This window comes from Notothenia rossii (assembly GCF_949606895.1).
Source record: "Notothenia rossii genome assembly, chromosome: 12".
Lineage (NCBI taxonomy): Eukaryota > Metazoa > Chordata > Actinopteri > Perciformes > Nototheniidae > Notothenia > Notothenia rossii.
In genome coordinates this window covers 6,915,241-6,936,788 of record NC_136911.1, presented here as the reverse complement: position 1 = coordinate 6,936,788, position 21,548 = coordinate 6,915,241, and the positions used below count along the sequence as shown (strand labels likewise).

The 21,548-nt window shown below is 39.7% G+C and overlaps 2 protein-coding genes across 3 annotated transcripts in view; one reads left to right on the top strand and one right to left on the bottom strand.

Moving 5' to 3' along the window:
* LOC307026304 (retinal-specific phospholipid-transporting ATPase ABCA4-like) overlaps window positions 1–14,132 on the top strand; it is a 27,315-nt gene extending 13,183 nt beyond the window's left edge. The window contains exons 15-51 of one of the 2 annotated variants that reach the window (XM_079661593.1): window positions 41–263; window positions 1,722–1,943; window positions 2,067–2,271; window positions 2,394–2,471; window positions 2,609–2,794; window positions 3,383–3,560; window positions 3,677–3,808; window positions 3,947–4,086; window positions 4,202–4,339; window positions 4,526–4,704; window positions 4,945–5,047; window positions 5,829–6,034; window positions 6,398–6,446; window positions 6,599–6,676; window positions 6,947–7,122; window positions 7,283–7,407; window positions 7,522–7,620; window positions 7,703–7,892; window positions 7,978–8,072; window positions 8,481–8,513; window positions 8,654–8,759; window positions 8,864–8,938; window positions 9,121–9,290; window positions 9,475–9,652; window positions 9,821–9,936; window positions 10,071–10,218; window positions 10,299–10,422; window positions 10,728–10,857; window positions 10,959–11,079; window positions 11,175–11,237; window positions 11,326–11,432; window positions 11,520–11,661; window positions 12,124–12,258; window positions 12,369–12,472; window positions 12,553–12,645; window positions 12,772–13,021; window positions 13,144–14,132. In XM_079661593.1, coding sequence (XP_079517719.1) covers window positions 41–263; window positions 1,722–1,943; window positions 2,067–2,271; window positions 2,394–2,471; window positions 2,609–2,794; window positions 3,383–3,560; window positions 3,677–3,808; window positions 3,947–4,086; window positions 4,202–4,339; window positions 4,526–4,704; window positions 4,945–5,047; window positions 5,829–6,034; window positions 6,398–6,446; window positions 6,599–6,676; window positions 6,947–7,122; window positions 7,283–7,407; window positions 7,522–7,620; window positions 7,703–7,892; window positions 7,978–8,072; window positions 8,481–8,513; window positions 8,654–8,759; window positions 8,864–8,938; window positions 9,121–9,290; window positions 9,475–9,652; window positions 9,821–9,936; window positions 10,071–10,218; window positions 10,299–10,422; window positions 10,728–10,857; window positions 10,959–11,079; window positions 11,175–11,237; window positions 11,326–11,432; window positions 11,520–11,661; window positions 12,124–12,258; window positions 12,369–12,472; window positions 12,553–12,645; window positions 12,772–13,021; window positions 13,144–13,263 — 5,017 coding nt within the window. In that variant the 3' untranslated portion in view covers window positions 13,264–14,132. The remainder of the gene's footprint in view (window positions 1–40; window positions 264–1,721; window positions 1,944–2,066; window positions 2,272–2,393; window positions 2,472–2,608; window positions 2,795–3,382; window positions 3,561–3,676; window positions 3,809–3,946; window positions 4,087–4,201; window positions 4,340–4,525; window positions 4,705–4,944; window positions 5,048–5,828; window positions 6,035–6,397; window positions 6,447–6,598; window positions 6,677–6,946; window positions 7,123–7,282; window positions 7,408–7,521; window positions 7,621–7,702; window positions 7,893–7,977; window positions 8,073–8,480; window positions 8,514–8,653; window positions 8,760–8,863; window positions 8,939–9,120; window positions 9,291–9,474; window positions 9,653–9,820; window positions 9,937–10,070; window positions 10,219–10,298; window positions 10,423–10,727; window positions 10,858–10,958; window positions 11,080–11,174; window positions 11,238–11,325; window positions 11,433–11,519; window positions 11,662–12,123; window positions 12,259–12,368; window positions 12,473–12,552; window positions 12,646–12,771; window positions 13,022–13,143) is intronic. The other variant, XM_079661592.1, reaches the window with a different exon arrangement.
* tecrl2a (trans-2,3-enoyl-CoA reductase-like 2a) lies at window positions 13,817–21,548 on the bottom strand. The gene is made up of 13 exons (XM_079661594.1): window positions 21,400–21,548; window positions 19,557–19,607; window positions 19,218–19,269; window positions 18,596–18,640; window positions 17,198–17,301; window positions 16,789–16,904; window positions 16,009–16,114; window positions 15,764–15,836; window positions 15,490–15,533; window positions 15,342–15,399; window positions 15,029–15,117; window positions 14,887–14,932; window positions 13,817–14,798 (listed from the first exon to the last, which is right to left on the bottom strand). The coding sequence occupies exons 1-13, from the start codon at window positions 21,421–21,423 to the stop codon at window positions 14,671–14,673; spliced, it is 936 nt and encodes a 311-aa protein (XP_079517720.1). The 5' UTR covers window positions 21,424–21,548; the 3' UTR covers window positions 13,817–14,670.

The following is a 21,548-nucleotide window of genomic DNA, read 5'->3' as shown; positions in this document are numbered from 1 at the left end:
ATTCCCCTCTATCTTGTTCTCCTCCCTCCCCTTTATTTAGCTTCATGCTCGCATTGAACCGCTGTTTCCCAATCTTCATGGTACTGGCCTGGGTCTACTCTGTGTCCATGATTGTCAAGAGTATTGTCCTGGAGAAGGAACTGCGCCTGAAGGAGACCATGAAGGCCATGGGGGTCACTAATGGAGTCATCTGGTCCACTTGGTTTATTGACAGCTTCCTCATGATGGGCACTAGCACGGCGCTCCTAACCGCCATCATCATGGTGAGGATGGATTTTTGAAAAAACTGTCCAAAGTTTTCTTACCTGCAACATCATAAATGTTTCAAACAAGCACTGTTTGTTTAGACAGAATACCTGGTTCCAAAGCTGGCGGAACACTGATGATGCAAAGTATAAAATCTGTAATCATGTTATCATCATTTTATTGTCATTAGCCGCTTTCACACCAAGTACTTTGTCGTACTTAGTGCCCAGGCACTTAGTACCTCAGGCCCAGGGCACTAAGTACCAATCGCGTTCACACCGGAGTACTTTTCCCTGAGGGAAGATTACGCAAATGAGCCGCTGACGTCACCTCGTCTTCTTCTGCTTTGGGTTTACTGGCAGGCCGCAAACAACTTCACGGCGTATACTATCACCCGAAGTCCCCGGCCGGAAGTCCCCGGAACTAAGGACTGTAAAACGCCAGAACGCCGACACCTCCACATCACTCCACCGATCCCATGTTTTTTTTTGTGATGCCATTCATAAGTTATTCTCTCCGTTAGTGCGCGGGACTAATGCTAATAATGCTAATGCCAGCAAATACAATGGTGACTTCAACTTTTCAGAGTTTTAAGGGGCGTGGTTTGCAATTCGCCCAGCCAATAGAAATTGGTACTTTTTTGGTACCACCTCTCTAGCAGGCACTAAAAATGGGGGGAACAAATACTCTTTTTGGTGTGAACGCGACATAGGGGTAGCCTACTAACGAAACTAAACGGGAAAAGTACGAGGAAAAGTACTCCTGTGTGAACGCGCCTAATAGTTAACAGTTCTTTTTCCTTGACATAATGAATTACCAATAGGGCCTCGCTGATTGCATACCTATAAATCATTGATGAGAGAACTGTGAATACCATGACATCATGAGAATTTCTGTCAACAACTTTAAAGGAATGGGCTGGTCAATGATTAACTTATCTATGTTGTAAAAATCACAAGTCATCCCATGTAGTCAGCTAACATCTTCTTTTAAGATGTGCTGTTGTGACCTCTAGTGGACGATATATGTAATTAGTTTTTTAATACTAAACTAACCCAAAACATATCCATGTCATTAATATGGTCTTTATAAGCCCATGACATGGAAAATTGGCTAAATATACCTTTTGATTATGTTTAACATCTTAAGGTTTCTAAATATTTCAAACTGGCTATAAACAAACAAGTTTGATTCAAATGACAACGCAAAAAACATACAGATTATTCCAATTTGATTATAAAAACACTGCATCCTTTAATATTTTTGCTCAATTAAAGCATTATATTTATAGCGATGCCGATACAAAATATATTTAAATTAAATCAGATATGATAAAAATGATTTCCCCTTAACTTACCATGCCCTGTTATTGAGAATATGAATCACTATGTCTCTTGGATCCACAGTGTGTTTGATGGTCCTATGCTGATTCAGTGCATTGCATGTAATACAAATCCCTCTTTGTGTTTCCATAGGGAGGAAGGGTCCTGAACTACAGCAACGGCATCATCCTTTTCCTTTTTTTGCTCAGCTTCACTATGGCTACCATCATGCAATGCTTCCTCCTCAGCGTCTTCTTCAACCAGGCCAACCTTGCAGCAGCCTGCTGTGGGATCGTTTACTTTACCCTTTACCTCCCGCACATCTTCTGCTTCGCATGGCAAGACCGCATCACAAAGGACATGAAGCTGTTGCTGGTTGGTGTCACATTCAGATGCCCATCAGACATTCACAAAGTCTATGTTAAATTAACTACATGGTTAAATGTTACGTTTAATAAAGTAGAACAAATACCATTTTATTATTGTCTCTTCCCTTAGAGTCTGCTGTCCCAAGTGGCGTTTGGCTTTGGAACAGAGTACCTGTCGCGATATGAAGAGCAGGGCCTGGGTCTGCAGTGGGACAACATCCGAACCAGCCCTTTGGAGGGGGATGAGTTCTCCTTTCTTACTTCCATCAGTATGATGGGCCTGGACACTGTGCTTTATGCTGTGTTAGCCTGGTACCTGGACAATGTCTTCCCTGGTCAGTGTAACAGGAACACATGAATGCTTAGGTTACAACTTTTTCTGTCAATCAAAAAAACACTTTAATTTCTTTACAGGTTAGCTGTAGCTGAAGTAATATGTATTTTGTTTTCATTATAGGCCAGTATGGAATTAGTCGTCCGTTTTACTTCCCCTTCCTGCGCTGTTATTGGTTTAACAGTGTGTCGCCGGATTTAGGTAAGCTTACTTTCTTACATTTACCCTGTTCATTATTGTACATAAGAAAAGTGTTATACTTACGGGAGAGACATTCATTCAGCGACATAATGTGTAAATTATAGCCATTTTAAAAATCCTTTCTTTTGTCTTCAAAGGTGACGAAAAACTACATTTGGATAAAAAATGCTCTGATAGCATGGCCAACAAAGAGCAAGGAGAGCTGCAGAAGCAAGAGGAAAATGAAAACCAAAATCAAGAGGAGGAGAAGACTCAGGAGGAGACGGCTTCATGTGAACACCAGGAGAACCAGGCTGAGGCAGAGGAGAACCAGGAGAAAGAAGGTATACTAGTTACATACACGCTATGTGTGCAAAGCTGCTTTTCTTACACAGAGAGATATTCCTTCCTGAAATAACTGCTCCTCATATTCTACCACAGGGTATTAAGGATACAGTTCTATCATTCTATTATTACACATTTCAGCTGCATTTGTCTTTCAAGACTGATCACATGAGCAAATTACAGCATAATTCCACATAATACAGAGCTTAATAATTATGTTATCATGCAATATTTATCCAACTACAGTAGATGATCTCTTTATAGGATTAGAGCCATTTCTCTATTTGCACACATCACATTCATTGTGTGGGAACTCAGTGCCCTTCTGTTTGTTTGCATTTGCTGGCATATGTGAACATACTGTTAGCTTCTCAGTTTCCTGCTTAGTTAATAAGTGAGGGACACTGTTTTCTTCACACAGTTTGGAATACCAGACCACTGATCTCATATTTGGAAATAAAATAACCTTTTTTTGTTTACTAAAAGTCAAAGGGAAATGATATGTGGTTGTGATTGTCACTTTGTACGATTTGGTTAACTTCCAGACACATTTGTAATATACATGTGTTTCTCTTTGTTGTATGAAGGTCAGTCATTCTTTGAAGCAGAGCCAGCTGACCTGGTGAAGGGTGTGTGTATTCAGGACCTGGTCAAGGTGTTCAGTGGTAACCCTACGCCAGCAGTGGATGGACTTAGCATCAGCTTTTATGAGAGCCAGATTACTGCCTTTCTGGGACAGAATGGGGCTGGGAAGACCACCACCATGTATGTCACACAGATGCATTCTCACACACACAAAAACATAAACCAAAAGGCTTATGTAGCCAGGGGACAAAATGTTCCTCCCTACTGATGGTTCTCTCTCTTTCTCTTCTTCCCAGGTCTATCTTGACTGGTATGTTCCCTCCCACCTCAGGGACAGCCACCATCTACAACAAGGACATCCGCACAGACATGGACACCATCCGCCTGTCTCTGGGAATGTGCCCTCAACACAACATTCTTTTTCAGCAGTATGTAACTCTTAATGATAGTAGTTTTGATAGATTGCATGGTTTATAGTACCACATTAAAATGTAATACAAATAAAAACATGGATTCAGTGTGTTACATGTAAGTTGTAACTGGATTATTGCTTTCCCCTCTTTCAGTATGACTGTCGCGGAACATATCCTCTTCTACTCACAATTGAAAGGCCGTTCAATAGCAGAGGCCGAGCAGGAGGTGGAGAACATGCTGCAGGATCTGGGTCTTCCACACAAGAGAAATGAACTGACCCAGAACCTCTCAGGTCTGTCTGGATGCTTAAAAAAAAAAGAAAGATGGTCCCCATCTAGTATTCTGGTACAAACGGACCATACAAGCCAAACACACATCTGAGTCGTGCACTTTATGTGTTCATCCAGGTGGAATGCAGAGGAAGTTATCAGTAGCTTTGGCGTTTGTTGGTGGGGCCAAGGTGGTGATCCTGGATGAGCCCACTTCAGGGGTAGACCCCTACTCCAGACGCTCCATTTGGGACCTGCTGCTCAAATATCGTGCAGGTAAGTCTGACCCCTGGTGGCTAGAAAAGGGGATAGAGTCTTAATGTGATGGTGCTGTGGAGGTTGTCTGCACCGGCACCACTGGAGGACATTTTCTAAAAGGCTTTCCCCACAGAATCATCAAACATTCTTTCATTTCTCTTTATTTACCCCTTCTATGTTGCCCCTCTTTGTCACATGTCGCAGGGCGCACAGTGATCATGTCCACACACCACATGGACGAGGCGGACCTGCTGAGTGACAGGGTGGCAATCATCTCTCAGGGCCGCCTCTGCTGCTCCGGTTCCCCTATCTTCCTCAAGAACTGTTTTGGTGCAGGTTTCTACCTCACTCTTGTAAGAAAAATGAAACATGATACCAAAAAGGTGAGAACAAATGAGAATGAAGCCTTGTTTGTGTTCTGTTTGCATGGCACAAAGGGGTAGATTTAAAAGTGACATGATGAATAAGAAGGTGGATTTAAATATACTGCCACATTTCTTGTCTGGCTAGAACAACATATGAAAGAGCATTTGTGATTTGAACGAGTTTCTCTGAGACTGAGGGTGAGCAATATATGTAGGAGAGATTTAAAACATGCTTTAAAGTAAAATGTTGTCCTGCAGGCCGGCTGTCACTTAACAGAGGATTGCTCCTGTTACTGTTCAATGTGTTCAAAGTTTAAAGTGGACCAGGAGGAGATTCAGACTTCAGACAGACAGCTGGATGGTAAGTTCCAAATAATGTGTGTTGTGTTGTTATTTCTGAGGCCTGTGTCTACTGCCAAGTTCATTGTCAATATCCTTAAACATGTTTTAGGTCTATTCAACTTCTAAGTTATTAATACCTTTGTCATAATCTCTTAATCATGTTAGTCCATAGCTCGTTTGCACTGGATTGTAGTCAGTGTACGTACTGTAGATGCTGCCAACACACCTAGAAACACCCTCTATTACCGTACACACAATTATCTTTATACCCTTTAAAGGTCAATTTGATGTTCAGTTGTTCTCCACCACATGCTGTGGCTTAATGTGTTGTTCTTCTTTTTTTAATTCCTAACTGTGATTATCATCTTCTTACAGCACATTTCTGTCACCTGTCACTTTTCAGATATTTTAATAATACTGTTGATGCTGCTTACCTTACATTCTCAAGGTCCTTATTTAAAAAAGATATTCACTTACGATAATATGTGTGTAAATAATGCACAGCCACTTAATCTACAATTTTTTTACAGTTATGGTTAAGGACTCTCCCTACACAAATATTTTGAGTGGCAAGAGACAATTGAACCTCAAAGTTAAAAATGAATTTGACTTATGGCATAATTATAATAAATGAGTTTTGAAAATGTTAATAGATATTAAACATCATTAACGTGATTCATTTTGACAACAATAATTGTGTAATAAAAATCAGATAATGACAACCCTAAGAGAGGCAACAACAAACAAACAAATAACTTGTGCAGGATGTTGAAATAAGGCAATAATAATCTTGTCCCCAGGTAACATGGAAAGCATCACAGCCCTGATCAAGCATCACGTGCCCCAGGCTCGGCTCATCGAGGCCATTGGCCAGGAGCTGACCTACCTGCTGCCAAACCAAAACTTCCAGCACAGAGCGTACGCCAGCTTGTTCAGAGAGCTGGAGGAAACCCTGGTGGACAGCGGCCTGAGCAGCTTTGGGGTCTCCGAAACATCGCTCGAGGAGGTGTGTGAAAATAATAGGAAACAAAATGAAGCAGTTGTCATCTTGAGAATGCAGTTGTGATTTATTGGTCAAATAAAAAAAGTTATTTACATTAACACATTTACATTGCAGTCTCGGGACTTAAGAAATTAGACAATGTCTGCCCGCTGAATCAAACCTAATTTTAGTCATTGAAATGCAAATGGTGTTTTCATTTCCAGTGCTACATTTAATGTAATACCAATATTTTAAAAAACGAGCGTTTTATTGAAACAATCAGTCATACAGACGCTGCCTGACATTCACCTTTACAGTGATTACGCTCTCTAATAAAGAGCATATGTTCATCTTGGATTCTAACAATAACAAGCTATGTGTTTGTAGATCTTCCTAAAGGTCACTGCTAGTGGGACCAACAGGAAATGTATTCCAGGTAAATACATACAATAATATTTGTAGCCTATTCCCCAACCTCTGTTTCCTGTCATGTTGAGTTGTTGTGAGTCTGAATGTGTAGCTGTATTTCTCGTAGCCCACTCATTGTGTGTACTTCATCCTTTGTATTCAATTCTCTAACTCCCTCAGACAAGAAATCATTGCAACAGATCTGTGGTAGACTCTGTGGATTCAACAGAGTGGCAGTTGATATGGAACCACCGAAAGGTGACAATGGCTTTTAGTTGACAGCTCTGGACAAATGCTGCTGTTGCCGAAAAATAAATATAATTTATGAATGGTTAGATTTTATTTTGGATCCTAATGACAAACCAGTATCATGTTAAGAAGATGAACTATATCCCTTAGGCTAGTTCAGTGTGCAGTTAAATATTTGTTTCTACAAATGATTTGCTTGCTGGCTAGCCTTTGTAATTTAGAATTTGCAACGCACGTGCATGTCAGACTGTGCAACTTGACTTGAGCTCTATATTCTAGATTCAGATGGGCCTTTGAAAACAAATGGCCGGGGCTCGTGTGATGTCTCGGACGGCACTGCAGGCCGGGGGTCCTACCAGGTCAGAGGGGTGCGCCTCACCATCAAACAGTTCTTCGCACTGCTGATCAAGAGATTGCATCATGCAACGCGGTCTTACAAAGACTTCTTCGCCCAGGTAACCTTACCATCATCTAGCAAACCACATTTCAATCCAGTAATCTAAATATAATTGTATGTTTTAGGTGTTACCCCAATATGTTCTAGGGCCTTGATCTTAATTAGAGCATTGTTGCATCTGTTTTTTTACATGGCACATGTGTTTATGTCTTTGGTAGATTGTGCTGCCAGCCAGTTTTGTTTTTGTGGCCCTGACGTTCACTCTGATCGTTCCACCTTTCGGAGAGTATCCAAGTCTGACCCTCAGTCCCTGGATGTATGGGAGACAGTACACCTTCTTCCGGTGGGAAAAATTGACACAATGTCACCAAAGAGAAGATTCACTAAATCAATCAGATCAGAACAATACTTATTGACTTAAAATGCTCATTGTCATTTTCTGATTTTACCATTGCAGCAATGAGCGTCCTATGGATGCTCAGATGAGATACTTTGGTGAGGTGCTGTTGAACAAGCCTGGCTTTGGGACACGTTGCATGGTGGATGAGCCACTGGAGTAAGTCACCTACACATATATTGATCATTTTTCCCTCTATACTGTTTGTTTTTCTCACTAATTAAATGTATTCCACTGGTAGAGATTTCCCATGTCACAACATCACTACAGAGTGGGAGATGCCCCTGATTAACCCCGTCCTGATAGAAATGCTGGCCGGCCCAGAATGGACCTCCCTCAGACCGTCTCCCGACTGTCAGTGCAGCACTCCCAGTAAACTCACCATGCTCCCTGTGTGTCCTGCTGGGGCTGGAGGCCTGCCACCTCCACAGGTATGGACTTGGGTCATTGATGTTAAAAATGACTTCTATTGCTGATCATATTAAATATAAAGTCTTTGTTTATCTTTTGCACCAGAGGATCCAGTCAACAGGTGATGTTCTCATGGACCTAACAGGCAGGAGCATCTCTGACTACCTGGTGAAGACCTACCCCAGCCTCATCAGAACCAGGTATAAGACCCTGTACACCCTTTCCAAAGGAAGAGCTTTCTTATTTAATGCATTCATTATTTATACTTATAAAATATTTGTACTATATTTTCTCTCCTCTAGATTGACCTAAACTTAGAAAGCAAAACACTGTTACTGTATTAAGTCAAAGATTTAAGATGTGTGCGTGACCCTCAATTAAAAAGTACATTATATTACAATCCGGTAATACGCCGCAGCCGACTAAGGCCGCTATGCAACAGTGGAGGATTAGAGAAACAGATGTTTGCCTGGCACTCTGTGGCGAAGTGGGGAGGTGGAACTTCCACCCCGCTGCGGAACCCGTGGTGGGACCCCTGAGTCAGACGGTTCGTCTTGTAATGTTATGTAATGTTAATATTAAAGTGCAAAATGTTTCTTCTCTTTCAGCTTGAAGAGCAAATATTGGGTGAATGAACAAAGGTAATTTCATGACTTGACTAAATGCTTGGTAATGCAGTTCTCCATCTAGTGGTGCAATAATGTTGTACAGTTTTTGGGCTGCAGTAGTTCCAGGTAGAGTAAGGCTTTGTAGATGTCAGCAGGGTTTGCTCTTTGTCCAGGTATGGAGGTATATCAGTGGGAGGGCAGCTTCCTCTTTTAGAGCTGCAGCCAAAGACCATCCAGGATGTAGCAGCACAGATGGGTCGACTGCTCAATGTCACTGGGGTAGGCTTTAAAACTCAACATTATGGGCTTGTTTATTTCTTTCGCACTTTTATGATTGTTTCTTTGTCAACCTTAATTTGCTCCACTGTAATTTTTGTTTGCAGGGAAAATACTCCAAGCAAACGCTAAAGGACATAGGAACCTTCCTCAAATGTATGGAAACTCAAAACAATGTCAAGGTCAGTTCCAATAATGCCTCTTCAGCAGCATACAACCTTCTTTAATGTGATCATCTTGTCTCATTGTGGAAAAACATTTAATAGAGTTTACATCATTTTCTCACAGACCAAGTAAATGATGTGGTTTGGGACATGTCAAACATTAGAAATCGTCACTGCTCAAGTACATTGTCTTCCGACAGGTGTGGTACAACAATAAAGGCTGGCATGCCATGGTTTCCTTTATGAATGTGGCTAACAACGCCATCCTTCGTGCAAACCTGCCGAAAGGAGCTAACCTGGATACATATGGAATCACTGCCATCAACCACCCTCTGAACCTCACCAAAGAACAGCTGTCTGAGATCACTGTGTGAGTCACCAATGGCTGGACAGATCAGATTACATTTCAAAATGTAAAACCTTTCTGGGTATTTGCTAGGAAAACTAAAAACTATTCTAAGAAATAGCGTCACCAGGTTGTAATACTTGTGAAGTAGGTCAAGTATTCTGTTTTTTTAAGTGTCTCTAATAACTTTCCTCTCTTCTTTCCCTAGCCTGACCACCTCAGTGGATGCAGTGGTGGCCATTTGTGTCATCTTTGCCATGTCCTTCGTTCCTGCCAGCTTCGTGCTCTATTTAATCCAGGAGAGGGTTACCCAGGCCAAACACCTGCAGTTTGTCAGTGGTGTCAGTCCATTGGTGTACTGGATGGCCAACTTCCTCTGGGACATGGTACAGTGACCCTTTTAACTTGTAAGGTGTGCAATAATGTTTTTTAAGAACAACACATTTAAAGACACCCAAATGTAAATTGGCTTTTTGCAGTTTGCTGATAAGAGAACTTTGTTGACCCATCTTCTGGAGCATGCATATCCTTATTGTTTTTTTTTTTTTTTACAGTTGAATTACTCCATTAGTGCAGCGTTGGTGGTTGAAATATTCATATTTTTTGATAAGAAGTGCTACACCTCACCAACCAACATCCAGCCACTTATTTCCTTGCTTATGCTTTATGGGTGAGTGTTTGCATTTTTTTTACAACAAAGAATGTAAAATAATGGCTCATTTTTCTCAATCTTAGTAGCTTTGCTTTTTGCGACATTCTTTGGGCTTACCTAATGCTTTTTTCCTCTCTCTCTTTCTCTCTCAGCTGGTCTGTGACGCCCATGATGTACCCCATGTCCTTTGCATTCAGCGTCCCCAGCACAGCCTACGTCTCTTTGTCATGTATCAACCTCTTCATTGGCATCAACAGCAGTGCCATCACCTTCATCCTGGACCTCTTTGAGAGCACCACAGTAAGAACACAGGGCTTGTTACTGTAAATGCCATTTTGCATGCATCTTCCATAGCACCCTAATTTGGATTTCTTTTACAGGCCTTGTACAGGTTCAACCAGATGTTAAAGACTGTGCTGCTCATCTTCCCACATTACTGCCTGGGCCGAGGTCTCATAGACATGGCCATGAACCAGGCTGTGACTGATATCTACGCTCGCTTTGGTAAGGACACACACATGCGTACATGTTACATCCATCAAATACTTATAGCAACAAAAACCTCCCAATGCTCGACAGTCTGAATGTATTCTGGCTAAATGGCTGCATAACAAATCTGATAGTTTACATGTGCCATCAAGGACCAGCAAACTGCAGGGTCGTAAACCCTCCGTTTTCACCAAATAGGACGAAATATAAAATCTACCAATACAAATACAATCCCTCTTTTTACTTTGCATTGTAACTTTTGTTAACAGAATGGCAGATAATCTGACTGATAAGTGTGCATGTGGTTTGTATTTCCTCAGGTGAGGACTACAGTCCGGACCCCTATAACTGGGACTTCTTGGGGAAGAACCTTTTCTGCATGGCTGTTGAAGGATTTCTATATTTCATCTTGAACCTTCTGTTTCAGTATCGCTTCTGCCTGGATCACTGGTAAGCGTAGTGGAGCTTAAATTGGGGAACTGATAGAGCAAAGATAACTGTTCTTTGATATTACATTGAGTGTGATAACAAAACACTTCTTCCATTGGCAGGATGTCAGATTGCACCAGGCCTCCTATTGTGGATGAAGATTTAGACGTGGCAGAGGAACGAGATCGACTCTATAAGTGTGAAAAAACAAATGACATCTTATGCGTACGAGACCTGTCCAAGGTAAGACATGTTTGTTTGCTAAAATGTGTGTTAAATGAAGGATTTCTGTCTAAAAAGTATACTGTCATATTTTGTTTTCATTTTTGCCTTGCCAGACATACACAGGAGCAATCATCCCTGCAGTGGATCGAATCTGTGTCGCAGTGTCACCTGGACAGGTTTGTGTGATAAAACACACTGAGGCAATTGACTTCACAGAGGGAGCGTTCTGTATATTCATTATATCTTTCATGTTTTTTCCTCCAGTGCTTTGGTCTACTTGGGGTAAATGGAGCAGGGAAGACAACAACCTTTAAAATGTTGACTGGAGACATTGATGTCACCTCAGGAAAGGCCTCAGTTGCTGGTCACAGGTCTGTAATAATTGTTTTTACAAATAGAAAGAACACATTTTAATTTAACAAACGTTTTACCCAAAGTGTTTCTTCCTAAATCTGTAGCATTCTGACCAACATCCTGGATGTCCACCAGAACATGGGGTACTGCCCACAGTTTGATGCCATAGATGAGCTGCTAACAGGCAGAGAACATCTCCACCTCTACGCCCGCCTGCGTGGAGTTCCAGAGTCTGAGATCAGCAGGGTGAGGCGCAGCTATTGCCACGAAATAAATTATTCAAAGCTGCACCTGACAGTTGTAGGCTGCACTGCAAATTAGAAATATGATGAGTTAAAAAAAGAGTGATATCTTATAATAGAGACTATTAAAATAATGAAGATAAACCAAAAAAGGTATATCTATTTTGAGAAAGAATTAGACCAGTAGTGGGGCATTAAAGAAGCTACAGTATATATTTTGAGTAATGCCAAAATAGATCCACAGATAAGAAAATATGTTTTGTCAAGCTTGTACTACCCTTATATAAAGCATTTAAATATCATTGTCATAATATTATAGTGTTTTAAAGAATGAAAGATAGGTTAGAAACCCTGTGTTATTAGAAACTACAATGTATGAATAGTGTCTTTTCAATATTTAAACCTGACAAGTAGTCCTTGACCTAATTGTAAAATAAGGCACTAATAGTATCCTTCACATGCGCAGGTTGCAGAGTGGGCCATTCAGAAACTGGATCTGTCAGAGTATGCCAGCCAAAGTGCTGGGACCTACAGCGGGGGCAACAAGAGAAAACTCTCCACAGCGATCGCCATGATAGGCTGCCCTGCGCTGGTGCTACTGGTAAGACCAACGCTCCCCATTGATTTGTTTGGATTAGAAGAGATGTGGTATTTAATATGCAAGATGACTGTGTGTATGTTAATGTATTTTTTGTAATCACTGTACATAAGGATGAGCCCACTACAGGCATGGACCCTCTCTCCAGACGCTTCCTGTGGAACTCCATCATGAGTGTTATTCAAGACGGACGTGCTGTGGTCCTCACCTCACATAGGTAATTTATCTAGTGTGGCTAACTGACTGTGTGTGTGAATGCATTTCATTGAATTCTAATTCCACCATCTTTCTTTACAGTATGGAGGAATGTGAGGCGCTGTGTACCCGCTTAGCAATTATGGTTAATGGATCCTTTAAGTGTTTGGGAACTATTCAGCATCTGAAATACAAGTTAGTCATTATACTTCCATATCATGTATCAACATTTCTAATTATATTCCTGAAACATTAATGAACCAATTCGAATTTTCGGAAAGTGTTTTGATTTTTCGTTTCTTTATATCAATGTTACTGTAGGTTTGGCGACGGCTACGTGGTGACCATGAAGATAAGGGCAGCTAAACCTGGTTGTTCCCCAGACCTGACCCCTGCTGAAGCCTTCATGGAGAGCACCTTCCCCGGCTGCATACAGAGAGAGAAACACCACAACACTCTGCAGTACAAGATTTCCTTCTCCTCCCTGGCTAAGATCTTTCAAATGGTCCTAGCTAACAAAGACAAGCTCAACATAGAAGACTACTCAGTGTCCCAAACTACTCTTGACCAGGTAAATGAGCCTATTGAAACATGATCAATTATGAAATGGAAATTTGCCAAAATCCACAGCAGCTGTTTATTTGTCTTAGGGAAATAGGTTCATCTTCATTTTTTCTATGTATTTCCCTGTAGGTTTTTGTGAATTTCGCCAAGCAACAGTCTAGAGAGGACGAAGCTATCGTGTTGCATCCAAAAGCTGCTGGGGCACAGCGATATATTGAAGCAATACCCTTCAAGCCTTTGAAGAAGTGAACTTAATTTCATAAGTTCAACTAGAGGACAATGCTTTGGAGGAATGAAAGTTGAACCTCCTTTTCAAATAAAACAGTCAAAAGAAGAATCTCTACATTCCTGCCCCTGCAGGGTCTGTTGGAGACAAGTGACTTATGGCTTCATATTTGAGCAACAAAAGGTTGTATATCACATCATTGGAGGGGCCTTTTGAGTGGGGCAGTCCTTGTTGATCCATTATGTGGGGTTGGATCTTGGAAAGCAGTTCGTGATTGAAGCAGCCCTATGTAGGACATGATCATATATGTCAGATTTGACTGTTGATTTGACATGTTGCAATACTTTTATTTTCCAGTAATGCAGTAAATGGGCTTTGGAATTTGGAAAGTGTGGCACATGTGCGTGCTTGATGTTCCAAGTCTTGCTCACCTTGTAGGCCTTGCAAACTAAAAAACAGAACTTGATCTGTATAACAGGGTCCGTGACTTTGATTGCTTACGTGTAAAAAAAAGTTCAATATCATGTTGTGATGGGAATGTGGAGAAAGCATGAAGGTTCCGTGTTTTTTTTTAAAATCTGCTTTCAGACGCCATATTTTTTTTGCCTTCTACAGATTTGCAGAATAAGCACTCAGAAAAATATTCTTAGCACTTTATTGATGCAGCTTTAATTGAAGCATCATAATTATTTTCAAGATGTTCTGCTAGTGCAATACAGCTAATGCTTTCTTTTTTTTTTTTTTTACAAAATCCTCTTCATTTTAATATCATGTGATGATTTTCTGCCACACATATCTTGTTCACACTTTGCGCTTTATCATTATGAAAATGTTATCAGGGCTTCATATCAAATAAATAAACACTTAAGATGTGGACTTTTCCTCAGAGAAATCGTGTGTGATGTATTTTTAACTCAAGTCACTCACATACACATACAATACAAAACAGTTTTAAAACCTGAGATTAGACAGTAGGGCTGGAGAACAACAGTTATTATTGACTGATGAGTCCTCTACACATTCATTCCAGAAGTCACATTTCTACAGTATAGTTTCCATTTCTCTTAAGTACAAATCTGAGATAAATGGTGGAGAAGCTTATTATTAGCGTTATTTAACATCTGCTTTTAGTGCTTCAAGCATGTGTCATTGAACATAAGTGTCTCAACCTGTGGGGTAATAAGTCAGCCTGTAATGATAAATACTCACTGGGAACAAACTAACAAAAAATGAACGTATTATATTTTTTAGATGTTTCAGTATATTGCCATAATATTTACATTCCTACCCCTTTCAGTACATAGATATATAAAATATATTGCATAGTATTGGCCTTAGCAGCAGCAAACATCGTTTTAGTGCAAAACCCTTGAGGACTGTGAAAATACATAACTTGTACGCAACAATAGTTCATTTTGTTTTGATCAATATCAGAGAACCAGGGGGATAATGGCCATCCGGACGCTGGGATAGTCCTTGAACTCCCTGCTGTAGGCTCTGTGCTTCCCTTTGGCCCAGATGGCCATCTGAAGGAACCCCAGTAATGTGTACAATGCCACTGGAAAACAAAACATACAAGCAGAGAATACACAAGTGGATTTCCGCCAATAAAACATAATGTACTGCTGCCATACTACTGAACATACCTGGCAGACACTGGGTCATGATGGAAAAGCTCATCCAAGCTCCAACCTAGAGTATGTGTCAAAAATACAGGCAGAGAGGTAAACACACAAGCCAGGGCAATACTATGTGTAATGATGAATTACTTGAAAGGCTCTTGATTACCTCATATGTGTAATTTGGACAGGAAACAAAGAAAAATAGCCATGTGAAGGGGTTCTTTGTTGGTGCTGGAAATCTTCTGCACCTGGATCCTGAGAAATAGTTTGTGACAAAAACATAATATTTTTTACCATATTAAAAATACTCTAGACACCAGTATCATGCATGTTTTAATGGTGAATCAACCAAAAAATATGTTCAGCCTGAAGTAAGCAACTATTAAAACAGGGACAATTAACGGTTTTAATATATTTATCACAAAAACAATCTAAATGGATGGATTAGACACCGTCAACAGAATAATGCAACAACTCACCCTCTGCTCTGAGATTATTTAGAGTCAAGTGAATGGAGAAGTTTCCCAGTTCACACATCTAACAGAAAAAAGCATTTTGCACCCTTACTGTCAAACCGTGAAACAAATGTTATTGAGTTGATGTGGAATTTCAGTGTACTGTACTTACCATAAATATGAATAATGCATAGTTGACTTGTAGTTCTCCATATGCTGTGAAGAAATATAAGCTGGTGTTGATTGGTGCTGCTTGCAAAGTGTGTGTGTGTGTGTGTGTGTGTGTGTGTGTGTGTGTGTGTGTGTGTGTGTGTGTGTGTGTGTGTGTGTGTGTGTGTGTGTGTGTGTGTGTGTGTGTGTGTGTGTGTGTGTGTGTGTGTGTGTGTGTGTGTGTGTGTGTGTGTGTGTGTGTGTGTGTGTGTGTGTGTACACATAGGCTGACTTACATGGAGGTGTATAAAGTGGATGGTTGATATAGTAGGCCAACCAAGCAGAGCAACCCCAGTAATAGGAACAGTTCTAAGAGAGGAAACAATTCTGAACTGGTCGATGTAAATTAAAATGTAATTACAATTCAAATGTTTAACTACTAAACACACCTAAAAAAAGACCGATAATAACGACATTCTGTATCAGAGGTTGTCATTATGCGGTCAGAGGCTCATCTTTTCATGGGTGGTCATGTCCTCACCCTGACTATCGTCCTGAGAGGCATGGTCCCATGGGAGAAACGATGCACAAAGATTGTCTCTATCAACTTCTTCATATAGTGGCAGGTGTGACAGGCACAGGCTAGTCTGGGGGAGAGAGAGAGGTGGGAGGATGTCAGAAGTACCAGTATCGTTTGAGATTATAATTGCCCTAAGTGCCAAACACACATCATTGGATGACACACCACAGCATGACAAGGAATTGTGTGAATTGTGGGGGAAACTTCTGAAGTAATTGGAAACAGGACTCAGAGAGACACGATGAGAGCTGGAGCTTTGATGGCAAACACTGACGGTTTATTTGGAGCTTCGGCCGGAGAACTGACAAGACATGTCACGGGCCACGATCTGACCACACGGTTGAGATGCCAAATAAATTCTGAAGAACCCTTCTGTAGTTCGATGTTTTAACTAGTTCAGACTGTAATAATCAACATTCTTCAATAGATAGACTACACAGCTGAGGGACACAGAATCACATTTGTTGTCTCTTATGGCTCGGGGTCATCTACACCCCAAGAAGGATGTGTTCCAGGTGTCCCATAACAATAACTATTTCTGACAGAGAGTTGCCCGGTCATAAACTGGTAACAACAACAACATGCTAGGGCAGCCCCTCCTTAAGGGATATAACGGCTGCCCAAGGCTGGGTATCAGCGTCAGAGGGCGAAAGATGACATGCAGGGGAAATTATTCGCTGACATGAATGAAAAATGCATTGTTTCCAAACTTGAATTCCTTATTTTAAACCCACAACCTACCTGACAACCTGATGAGGACTAGAGGTTAAGGCATATCTGTGAGAGTAAATGTACGGCACACGAAAATAGAAGAGGAGGTAGGTGAGAAGGGACCCGATGCACTCTGCCAGAAACACCTGGAAACAAAACAAGTATTAATAAAGGTAATAAGCAAAAATAAATTGAACTTGCGTGAGTAAGTGTGAGTTATATGATTTGGAACTTGTATATCCTGCATGTTTTATTGTTATTCTGTCATTTTCATTTGAATAAATGTTTGTTGCATGTTATCCTGTGTGAAATGTGCTGTATACATGAAGTTGAATGAAATGAATTATATATTTGTCGGCCTTAATTATCGATTTGAACTTGAAAGGCCAGACACTGACATATTTCAACTTTCAGTAATATATGAGTGTGCTCTTCTTACCATAGTCCAACCTATCTGTGGACCAAGATCTCTGAAGTACATGGTAGCATTAGTCCCGACTGGTAGATTCTGTAAAATGTCTTCGTCTCTGAGTGATTTGTCCTCTATAAGAACAAAAGGAAGAAGAACAAAACATTTTTTGTATTTTATGCACACAACTTCAACTTTATCTGAAAACATCTTTATCTGGAATGACCATATTGACAGAATTACCAATAATAATCACATTTAAATACATTATTACGAAGTACATTTAAGAAGTTGTGTGGCTTAAACTGAGGTTTCAGAGTGTCGGTTCAGATTTCCAGCACACATTCCCTCTACCTGGAAGCTCACAGGGGGCATGGCCACAGATAATATGTTGCTCTAATTGGATGACATTTTTAGAATACCATTAGGGGGAACTGGCCCAGATTGCTTTCAAACCAACGTCTCCACCCTGTTATTTTTAGTAACAAGATAGCCCTCATTTAATTAAAGCTCTACAATATCACAACTCACGGTAGGTCCTTTTTAAAATGTATATGCAAAGCAAAGTTAATTTCTAAATGTTATAATAAAACAAAAATCTAAATAAGGCATGGTCGAAATAAGGCGTAGTATAGTATGTCAAAATAAGGCGTCGTATAGTATGTCAATAAAAATTGTCAAAAATGTAAAAAACAAAGCATAGTATTTTATGTCGTAATAAGGCGTAGTATATAGTATGTTGATACAAATGACAAACACCATTATATACTATGTCGAAAAAATGCAAAAAAGAAACATGACAACATTTATGTCGAAGTAAGGCACGGTATAGTGTGTAGAAACCAGGCGTGGTGTAGTATGTCGTTAAATTATTGCATTAAAATAATTTGCATTAAAATAGAATGCTTTTTCTATTTTAAAAAAATGTTTGACATACTACACTTTGTCGCTTTTGTTTTTTGTTTGGACAAACCATAACTTTTTTCACATTTTAATTAATCCATTTGACAAACTTTACTTTTTAAATATTTTTTTTCCGACACAGTACTACGACTTTTACGCATTAGCTGACACATTATACTATGACTTTTTTCATTATTATTAATTCAGGATATTTAAAATCATCAACATTCTACATTGTGATTTTTTCAAGAGAATGTAGTATATATTTTCTCAATGTTTTGAATATAATATAACAAGTATTCATTTCACATTTTATGCTTTCATCATATTTCAGACATACTATACGATGACTGTTTTCCATATCGTTCGACATAATATATAATATAGTTCATGTTAAAGATAACATACTTTTAATTATTGCGGTTGATGAAGTTCAGATTGTGAACAGCATTAAAACAGTAAATAGCTATCACCCATTGTAATATTAAGAATGAAAAATGAAAATGACACAATATGGCTACTTACTGGGGTCAAGGCTCAGGGCTTGTCTTGCTGGATACCAGTGAGGATCTGAGAGGATCAAACACACTCACTCACATACACAGATACACAGGATTGAACATAACTGGCATTGCACTCACAGACTTTTGGCCTCAAGCCCAACAATAATGGATCACAATGGAGTCACATTGAGCACTGCTGCTCTGATAGATTTTGTTTGCATCAGGTTTGGCAAATATTTGGTAACGTTTTTGACCAGAGGGTCAAAGATGTTACCAATGTGGGCTTTAGAGGAGTAAAGAAGGAATAGCTTTTTAACAAAACATCTGTTTGGCGAAGTGGTTGGAGATTATGCACTGTAAATATGTCAATCAATAGCTCGGCAAGCTAATCGATTGAATTCAACTAGTAGTTAACAGTTTTGTGCAATAAAATACACAAATAATGCAATAATACAAAATCAATTGAAATTAAACTCTTGGATAACAAGCATCTTTACAAATCTTACTGGGTTAATGAAATTGCACTATACTCTACACAAAAAAAATGAGAATTTCCCTGTCCAGGACTCAGCTAAAACATAAAAGCCAGTAAATAACACAAACAAATGATGGTTTAAAACCAAAAACGGCATATGAACACTTACATGATTTGTGGAAGAGGCTTTTAATGTCTCCTATTGTTGAACAAGGCTCAACCTGAATGGAATAAAAACACAAAGTGCTTGATGTGCGGCCGGATTTTTTATTACGCCAATGAGCTTATTTAAAGTTTCATCCCAAGAGAAGATAACACAGACATTATCACAGGCTGAATTGTGCGCAAAGTGTTAAATGTATGCCCAATTAAAAAGAAAATAGAATATAAATGGAATATTTAACATAGTGTAAGTAATTTTAATAAAGAGTTGTTTATCCTACTTTACATCTACATGAGGGGGGAAAAAAAGAGAAAAAGCGAAATACATGCCAATATGTTGTCATACCTTATCTAAAAAACAAAGATGCTCCTTGGTCTTGCCATTCAGGACCCTCACCTAAGAGAAACACAAGATGTACCACCTTTAAAATGCACAACAACAAGGTAGTAAGTTTCACACAAATTGTTGACAGATTTCCATTTTTTTCTTAGATTTATTTACTGCAACGAGATGTAACCCTAAAAGTCAACTCAATCGTTAATAACAATAAGTATCTCATCAAACACCTTCTGCTGATTTATGTAATTCCGTTTTTTTTCTCATAAGCCACGTAGAACTTTTCTTCTTATACAAAGGATCTATATGTCAGCCTCTTTAAAACATTCATGTTATTGACACATATACTGCAATGAATATCAGCTTTGTACTTTGCAGCATAGGCAAGGCAAGGCAAGGCAATTTATATAGCACTTTCAAGGCAATTCAAAGTGCTTTACAAAAAATGAAAGAAATTAAGAAAGTCCATGATTTGATATACCTTTGTATGAGTGAGTCAACCATAGAAATATCTATGAAAATACTACAATATTGCTTCTCATCAGGGGACCTATACTGCCAAGTGTCCAGTTTTCCTGATCAAGTACAAAATCTCAATCTGAATAATAAGGCCGGTGGAATCTGATAGGGGGAAAACGGCTGAGTGTTGTCCTGCTGCTCTCTTGCTCACATCTTTTCCCTCTTGATTAAACCATGTCAGTGGTGATGTACAGCATTTGCTAGGAGGATGGTGGGTGGCATCCCACAATTTGCTCTGAAAGCACTCCATACTGTGCTGCTCAGCAGAGCTGTCCTAGCTAAATTGGTTCCCTTATTGGACAGTGTAACAACCCACTAATGGATACCTCAAGATCTGCTGAGTGCACAGATGAGGTAAAGGGAGAGCTTTATACAATCTGCTGTGTGCATTGCAAAAAAAACTCATGTTCGCAAGTCTTTTACTCTTGTTGCCATGCTAATTTACAGTAACCTAGTCATTGATTCTTTCTTGATTTGTATCAGTTGCAACCTCCCCTTCATCTTGCACTCTTTAAATAGAAATGACACTCACCTAGAGTATTGAACATTGTATCTAACCCTTTGCAGTGTGTTCATGCTTTGCAGGGTGTGAGCAGAGCACAAGCCATGCTGATGTTTCAGTAAAGGGTACCCTGGGAGACGGGTTTGTTTTGCTTTCCATCTGTTATACCTTTCCCAAATGCATTCTAGGAGCACATGTTGATGCATCTGCGTTTTCACAGAGAGACTAAGGATGTCATTAGGGTGGTGTGTTGTAGAACCGTGTGCACTCAGTTGTGCTGTGTCCTTGTAAATCAGATTATCAGACGCCCCTGTCCTCTCGTGGGAACCGAAAGCTCTGCTGACAGCACAGGTCATACAGAACATGTGCATGTGTGATTGAGAGGGATTTGTGTAGGTGAGGGGTAAAGTGGTTTTCAAATGAACATTTACTCTTTATATTCAAAGTGGTATTTTTTCAGACATTCAACATCAAAGGTTATCCAGTTTGTCCCTTCACGGTGTCTATATCCGTCTCTTAGCATTCATTTCTCTACTTAGTAAAAGCTGATGAACTTGAGACAGGACACTGAAAACAAAAGGAAAATCCACCTCAGTTTACAATGACACAAAAACTCTGACTTTATACACTCTGTTGACTCTTTAAACTTCTTTGCAACATTATTAATGATTTCTCCAGTTCTGCTTGACCACTGCAACATATTTCTTAAAGTGAGTCTCTTGAGGCCTTGTCAAATAAACCAATTTAAAATGATTTGTCAAAGTGGACATGACAAGTTTCAGTTAATCAACATTTCTGGCACGTACCTTAATTACATACATTTATGCTTACCTCAAAAAAGGTGGTCCGACTCATGGCGGTGGAATATTAATATGTCCTCTGTGTACAGGTGGAAGCAAATGACCTCAAACATCAGAGAAGGCAAACACAACATGCACACTCATCACCCTCACACACATACAGAAGTAGTTCCTCTCCTT